The sequence below is a fragment of the Haliotis cracherodii genome, unplaced genomic scaffold, assembly GCF_022045235.1.
Source record: "Haliotis cracherodii isolate W230 unplaced genomic scaffold, xgHalCrac1.p SCAF_16, whole genome shotgun sequence".
Taxonomy (NCBI): domain Eukaryota; kingdom Metazoa; phylum Mollusca; class Gastropoda; order Lepetellida; family Haliotidae; genus Haliotis; species Haliotis cracherodii.
Window position 1 is genome coordinate 11482122 of NW_027266271.1, and position 8799 is coordinate 11490920.

General features: G+C 38.1%; 1 protein-coding gene across 1 annotated transcript; it reads right to left on the reverse strand.

The window, feature by feature from the left end:
* Window positions 1–2720: 2720 nt before the first annotated feature.
* Window positions 2721–6382, reverse strand: LOC139463820 (frizzled-2-like). Its single transcript, XM_071245165.1, has one exon. The coding sequence runs from the start codon at window positions 6216–6218 to the stop codon at window positions 4494–4496; it is 1725 nt and encodes a 574-aa protein (XP_071101266.1). The 5' UTR covers window positions 6219–6382; the 3' UTR covers window positions 2721–4493.
* Window positions 6383–8799: the final 2417 nt, after the last annotated feature.

The following is an 8799-nucleotide window of genomic DNA, read 5'->3' on the forward strand; positions in this document are numbered from 1 at the left end:
TCTTTAAAGGGGATCGTGATCAACTATTTAAAGGCAGCCATCAAGCTATTATCAAAGTCTGGAGGACCTAAATTACCATGTGACCTACAGTAACCTACGTTTATAACGAATACGAACATAATTTTAGTCCCGGCTATTTGTTGTATATATGCTGTGCATATGCTTATAACGAACTAAAATTAGTGGTCCCTTTGTATTCGTTTTAACCAGAGTATACTGTGTATACGTGACAGAGGAAATCCCTTTACGCCGATTGTTGAAACTACCGGTAGGATATGTATGTAGAAATTCTCCGTGCGCCTTGCAAAAAATCAGCGTTTGGAGCAGTGCTTGACAACCGCCCAGAACTGGTTTCATGTGATACTCTTTTCAGGCTAAAGTTGCATGCATGCATTATCCCAGTAAAAGGTGGAGAATGTTCATGTAAGTCTAGGAGGTTTTAACATAGGGTCACAAGAAATATATCTCCACACAGTTTCTCCATCTCTTCCGTGTGATATCCTATTATTTCACTGTAGGAAATACAGGTGTGTAGGTGTTTATCCATATCTAATTTTAACCTAGTCAGCTAATGCTATATTTACATACAGGTACACGACAGATTCCCAATACCCCATGCTGTCCTAGAATCAAACTCAAATAAGTATCCAGTGGTTATGACAAATATGTGCACCCGTTCTCAAATTGTGTGGACCGTTGCTCGTGCTATCAACCACTGGTTTGTAGACTTGTGTTGGACATCCATGGAGATAGAGACTACTATGGGTCATCCTCAACCAAGTGAATCGATGGTAAGTAAACATGAAGAACCACATTCCTTCCTCAGTGTATGGGGTTGTGTAAATGACCCATCTCAAAGTAGACCCAAGAAACCAAAGTATCATTTCGTTAGAAAACCAAATACCAATGCTGAGAAAAGAATGTAGAAATAAACTGCAGAGTTCCTTACTCCCTGATAAAACATCCAAGTATTTAAGATAAGTTGAGGTGTGTGTATGTGTGCAGTGGAATCCTATTAATTTGTGGATCCAAATTTCAAATACCAATTGAGAATCAACATGAATTATCTGCTACTACCTGTTCCGAACTATGTCCTGCTAGTCATCTAAACTCAATTCAGAACCAAGTATGCATTTGAACATGCATTACCCAGAATTACACCTAGGCCATGGATGTGCTCAGAAAAATTGCAAAATTATAATACAAGGGAACTGTCGACAGGCACTTTCCTATTTTCAAACCATGAAACTGATTATAGGTCTGTATAAAAAACCAAGAACACCCACATTTGGAAGACTGTGTTCAATACCCACCAGCTATGACAGATTACTTATAGACATATAAAGAAAATGGATTTTCTTTAACTTTAACTTCTTGGAGCAGTATATGTCAGTATCCCTATCACTAGTTAAGTGGCATAGAACTGTGCTGTTAATTAACAAGTTTGTGGGACACTGTCAACTGGTTGCAAAATGCTCTACCTGACAATGCAAGTTAGTATTCATAATTACAAATAATTTAATTAATAATTGTAGTTTTTCACACCTGAAAGGTCTCCCATTTACCAGTGGACAATATCCTCTACATAACTTTGACAAATAATTACAAATATCATAAGAGCCTCACACAATTCCATACCTGTTAGTAAATGCCTACACAAGGCTTAGTTTTAATTTATATCATAAATCAAATGCCACTATGACCGGGCACTCCAAACATGTGCAAGCCTTGTTAATTCTCCATATCAGGGTGGAATGCGGGTCACTCACAAACACAACAGGCTGTGTTGAACACCTGTAATGATCTCTACCCAGTTATTCTGCTATTTGGATGTAGAAATAACAGCAGTTAAACAGCTTGTCACTAAATAAAACTTTTAGTTTCTATAGTTACAGACATTATTTAAAATAACCCAAAATTGGGGGGGAAAAAGGAATTTGGAAAAAAAGATCGCCAACTAAAGTTTATATATATGCTGAAGTTGTCTCCCATGTATGGACTGCAAATCAAGCAAGACATTCAAATGACATTTTTAATGTTTAGCATTTCTTCATTGCTTCATTGTGGTTGGTCAAGAAGTGTCAACTTTACATCCTGTTATTTCAAGTGAATGTCAAATCTTTCCACACTGACTAAAACAAGAGACAAAGGCTTGTGTTATCACCGTGAATCCTCAGCCAGAACACTCAATACTGTTCAACAAACTCTGCATTTCAACAAATTCCAAAATAATTTGTAAATATACCATGTGGATGTCAAAGAGTTGCGGACTGAACAGTGTACATCATGGTAAAGTGTCCTTACTGGTTTGTACTGTTTTAGTTTGTTTGTACAGATTACACATATTCAACAAACACACGAGGTTAGAATACATAATTAGATTTTCCTTAGCACCTACATCAGTGTCCAAGTACCTAACTTTTCTCTATGCATTCCCTATGGTCCCAGCAAACATTCACAATTCATGTAAATCACATACCTCAATGGTTATTGTCAAGTGTCTTTAACAAAATTAAACAAAGAATTTACTACACTGTCAAACTTAGTACGAAAATCGATATAAGGCTGTTTCATGCATGAGGAGCTTCGGTTTGGGTGTGTTTGTCAAAGAACAGCCCGTAGCCTACTTGTTCTTACCACAGAGAAATGAACAATGGGGTTAAGTTTAAAAAGCTTTATTTTAAATACAAACTTTTTTCTCGATCTGCCAATAGCAGTTTGCAAATGAATGATAGTAAACTTACAAATGCTTTTTGACAGATTTAATTTCCATTGGAAATATACATTTGGGGAATAACATCAAATGGCATAAAAAATAATGCATGTGTTAAGGAAACTAAAATTCTGTATGAAATAACTGCCCATATCACATTCAATTGTCGGAAATGAATATTTGGTAATTTCTTGCTCACTTTCCTGTTGAAAGAGACCAATGAACAATCATTTCAGAAAAATGCTGGTAAGGACGTCCGAACAAATCAATATCCATAAAAAGGGATTCAAAATATTGTTTCTCAAAGTACTCTTAAATTATCTGAGCATGGCATCATAATTGTTTATTATACATGCCAGATTAAAACTACAATTACAATTGAACAAAATAATTCCATTTTTGGTCCATTCAACATAAAATGTAACATCCCAAACACACCAGTCTGGGTTCAATAAGGGGCATATTTCTTAAGAGGAATTTGTGTCTTTCCTGACAGCCTGTCAATTGAAAATAGTTCAGCTATGAATCATTCATGGACTTCTTCCAACACAGTATAAAGCCAGTGACATTGTACTATATACATGTTTATTTAACCATGCTTCAATGAAATTCATATTGTCCTTTACTTTCTTTAAAGAAGTACATTAACTGAGCAGCTGTATGTTCCAAGAATACTAGCATAACTATTTTCAGTTTTTAATTATCCACTATACAATATACAGTATACTATGGATCATATGAACCTATGTTTATAACTTAATGACATGCATTTACATCGGAGTAAACCAGAGAACTGATTTTCAGTTGGACCTAAAAACAAAACTATAAAACATTGTTAGAATTACTACAAGTTTTAATTGGCAAATTTTGAACTAAAAACACTACTTTCCTTGTTCTACATACACATGTACACAAACTTAACAAGCATATAGCTACAGGGGGAAATATAGAAATGTGGTTCTTACAAAATATATTTACATGAGAGAAAGACAGTATCTCTCCACTCACTCACCAACCACACAATTAATGTGACCATCCTTTTTGAATTATGGTTGTTTCCATGGTAACTAAAATCCATAATTTGATCATTTAAAGTACTTTGCCTACACATCCTTACACAATGCCAATTCTACAGTAAAGCATACGATTTGTGCACAACTCTTGATTTGTCACTAACATGATCTGTCTGAATTAAATTTAGAATTCCGAGCAATTTTGCATTGTTAAAAACAACCAATCACAGATATAGTCGAGAAAAACCTCTTCAAATCCTTGATTCAGCTAGCATTCAGCTTGTTCACAGAGACAAGGCTAAGCTTTGGTGTTCAGGGGAATCTTCAAGATTCACACTTGTATAATACATAAATACTGTTTAATTCACATCCACATTTGTTCAGGATTCCCAGAATGCTGGGATGGAGGACATAAATACTCGTCTTGCATGTCAAAAGTATGTTGATTTTGCAAGATGTCCAAAATCTTAAAAATTGTCTAATTGACCCGTCATGTGAATGGCACCATTTTGGACGCTAACGTTAAGTTCAGGCTGAGCACTGTTTAACAATGAGGGATCATGGAAATGTTCTATAGATCCGCACATTCATTATCACTTGTAAGCACTGATTCATTGTTCCTCTCTCCAAGTTGGGAGGACTGAAATGCACTGCATTATTGCACCACATCCATCACAAACCCAGCCTCCCAACTGCCCAGCCTCCGTCGAAACAGGAATAGCCCCGTCCTTTAATTGTCTTTCACCATTTGGTTTTTGGCTAGAACATCACACTACAGATTCATTTGTTCTGGGTGAAAAGATTTTGCAATAGAACTGTTTCCATGAAAGGAAGGTCTTACCAGTCCAGATCCATACCCCTGATGTAATTCCAACTATCACGGTCATGAGGTATTTGATCATGAAAACATTAAAATCTGGCATCGGTTGGGAAGTGACTCTATATGGACAAGGAAACTTATACTTTTCACACACTTTAGCATGCCAAGTTACCATCCATTGGTCCCTGAAGGATTGTTCGTAAAAGTAGCATGCTATTACAATTGTTGCTGGCACAGTGTACAGAACTGAAAATATTCCAATTCGCACCATGAGCTTTTCAAGCTTGTCTGTCTTGGTGCCGTCACTCTTCATGATGGTACGAATGCGGAAAAGTGATACAAATCCAGCTAGGAGGAAAGATGTTCCAATAATTAAGTACACAACAAGAGGAGCTAGCACAAATCCTCTGAGAGCATCCACATCAAATATGCCAGTGAAACACACTCCGCTGAGGACGTCTCCGTCCACTTGTCCCATGGCCAAAATTGCAATGGTCTTGATGGCTGGGACAGCCCATGCTGCAAGATGGAAGTACTGAGAGTTTGCTTCAATTGCCTCATGTCCCCATTTCATTCCTGCTGCAAGAAACCAGGTGAGGGTGAGAATAACCCACCAAATTGAACTTGCCATGCTGAAGAAATACAACATCATGAACAGAATTGTGCAACCTTCTTTCTTGGTTCCTTGAGTAATTATTGGTTCCATTTTCAAAGATGTTTCATCATTAGGTGGATCAAATGGTTCATTACATGACACTTTCTCCCTCAGAGCAAAGCCCACGACATAGGCCAGCGCTACCATGAAGTAGCACCCTGAGAGGAAAATGATAGGCCTCTCTGGATACCGGAATCTCTGCATGTCAATGAGAAATGTCAGCACCGTGAAGAGTGTTGAGGTAAGACAAATACACGACCAAACTCCAATCCACCATCTTGCAAATTCCCGATTGTCAGACTTGAAAAACATATCATGACAGGGAGCCCCACAATCCCGCTCAGGCGGTTGTGTGCCGACTTTTAACCTGTAATCGAACCCTTTTGGTACCTTCAGCCTCAGAGGGCAACGGAATCCCAGATCTCTTGTGACATTATCGTTCTTTTTCCCTGATGAGTGTCCTCCATTCCCACCAGGATGAATCGGGTAGTCGGTGCCTGTCGGAGTAGGCTTCGAGGTCTGCTCTGGTTCAGTGTTATTTTCCCCGACACACAAACCCGCAGTGGGGAATTTCTCGCACTTCAAACTCTCGGGCCACTGAAATCCGAATTTGTTCATGAGGCTCTCACATCCAGTCCTTGCCTGGTTGCACAGGGACCGACACGGGGGTATAGCGTCCTCCAGAACGGTACACACCGGAACATACATTGTACACAAAAAGAATTTCAGCTGCTGGCTGCATTGAACTTTGACGAGGGGGAAGAACTGGTGAACTTCTAGCCCTGCATCGTCTTGCTTTTGATGGTTTAACAAGTTCGGCATAATAGTCTCATTATACTGAATGTCTTTGCAGAGAGGTATAGTGATAGGTTCGCACTTGCCGTGAGGCGCCAAAGCCTGGTCTGTGATCCTTGTGTACTGTGACTGCTGACAGTCAACCCGGCCTCCATGTTGAAGCATACAGCATACAAGCAAGACTTCCAACAACAGTTTCTTCAAAGATCGGAACTTCCCCATTTTGGAAAGCACACCGTCGTATTCGGGTAACCTCGAATGTATCCGAGTGTGGTGTAGGTCGGCTCAATACCTTACCGCCTTCGATTCATGGCAATCGTAAAATCCCCGTTCTCGACGATCTAACTCGCTCCTAGCGAAACATGGCTGCCTTTGTGAGGCCACTTTCAAACAGACAGCTAAGCTCAGCGGTTTCTAGGAGCCCCAAATTCCATATGCCCGTTCTGTAACAAAGGCGTGACTAGTAGTGGGGCAACTGGAAACCGGTGACCTATGATTCACCAATGGAAAGGAGAGCACTGCAGCCAGGATCGCGCTGATTGGCTGAAACCTTTTGAGTGGCTGTTCCATTCTCCTCCAGCGTTAGCAAATGCCATATTTTTCAAGGGCGATTGAATATTATGCGCTGACTATTGACTCCGAAGCAGCGATAATGATTCGCTGCATGCATTCTACCGACACATTAATGAAATGTTGCTGATTCTTCACAAACGTCTAACAAAACTTAAACAGTTTTATACCTCGGGTATATTTGGAGCGTTTTTTTGAAAGCACAGCTTGGACGAATATTTCTGCACATGTCATGCATGAATGAATCAGCTGGTACGGGTCATGGTGGTTGATTACTATTTAATCTACCCCACGGACCCCAGTGAACACGTTTTGATGGGACGTGTATTGTCTCGGCGTTCTATACACATCTATTTTCGCCGATTGGGGACGGATGTGCCCTCAATACGCAGTTAACACACAGGTGTAACAACAAACAGTTCCACTGCTGGAAAGACGAACGTCGGGCCTGTGTTCTGTGTTAAACAATTGAAAAGAAATGTGAAACTGTCACTGGCTAGTCCCTTAACAAATGTAGCGCCACAGATGTTTCTGTTACTATAAGAGACGAAATATTATGAAAATATATAAAAAATATAAGTAACATTCTATTCTTTTGTGCAAAATATTAATATTTCAACAGTCACTGGACATGTTCAATACAACGCAAAAAGCAATAATGTTGAACATTGAGACCCAAACATAACTGTAACTTAATAACGACATACAAAGAATAATTCGTCACAAATTATGGATACAATATTTTTTAAGAATATTTTTCAACAACACTACACTTAACCATTCTCGCAAAAACAATCACTCCTGAAGAGTTTTTTCTCTTTCGTCGAGAAATTAAATAAGAATTGACCAAAAAAGTAGCTTAATTTAAAATACCAAAGAACTTTATTCAAAAAATTCTTCAAAACAGTGATTATTGGGGGTGTTGTTTAACGCCGCACTCAGCAATATTGAAGCCATATGACAGCGGCTTGCGTGTTAATAATCAAGTCTGGACCAGACAATCCAGTGATTGATATTGTTATCCTCGATCAACGCCTGGTTGCCCCTTACGTTAAGCATAGGTTGTGGGGTGCTGATTCTAACCCGGATCCCGACGGGGAACAAAACATTCATTAAAAAATCCCTCGAGAACAATCCGCCATGCTAAAAATGCCCGCGACCTTCACTCCAAGACGCCGCAGCAGTTTTTTTCATGATTACTATATCACCCATACTTTAGTCTACAGATTAAATGGGATTTATTATGGAATGTCGGTTATTTTGTTGTGGAGCGGTGGTAACATGTACTCTTAATTGTAATTCACTTGTGAATACGTCAGTTTAATGTTTATAGGGAATGTTTACAGGTACCACTCTCTTGTTATGTTATGTTACGATTATAACAATACCACTGACTTATCTCCGAGTTTTCAAATGTATAATGTTGACACTTTTTTACTTTTATTATACACGGAGATAGGAATTAAAGCTGTCAACAGGTAAAGCGCCTATTATTGTTCTATTTAAGTCGGTCTCTTTGATCAAGCAAAGCGGCTATCTTCAAAGCACTGTTATCAGATAAGGTATTTTGTCTTATTCCCTAATGAAAACATGCGCATTCTTATCAGGATCTGCGACCGTTGTATATTTCTTTCAGAAAATTCTTGATATAGACAGAGCGATATTATGGTTTTTAATTGCGTCATATTACATAACTGTGTAGATACCGGTTTTAAGTTACATGTTGTATGTTGCAATAAACGTATGCATTGTGTACGTGTATTATGGGTTTAACTCCTTTTTTATTATACATTTACAGACATATGTAGTTTTATAAAGTGAACATAGGGATAAAATCATTTGGAAATCATAAAATATGTATAACAAGCTATATCTTGGCTTATACGAAACTATTATGACAAAGAAATACTATATAAAATGACATAATAATATAAAAGGCCCATGCTGTATAGTCGCAATACTATATACGTTTTACGATATTTTTATTACGTATATATGTATATAGCATTGATACTATAGAGTATGCTATACATTATGGGCCTTTTATTTTATAATGTCATTTTATATAGGAATCTCATGTTTGTTTAGTTTGTCCGTTTTATGACGATCTTAGAAGAAACTTTCTGCCAAGATATTATTATACATCTCCATCAGAGCATAAATGTAAAGTTTTATTTACCACCAGTAATGCTTTCACAATCAATAATCTTGCCAAGTTTACATTCTTTGCTCT

Bases quoted from the DNA above. Each gene is read 5' to 3' on its own strand.
- LOC139463820 (XM_071245165.1), bottom strand. From the start codon at position 6,218: ATGGGGAAGTTCCGATCTTTGAAGAAACTGTTGTTGGAAGTCTTGCTT.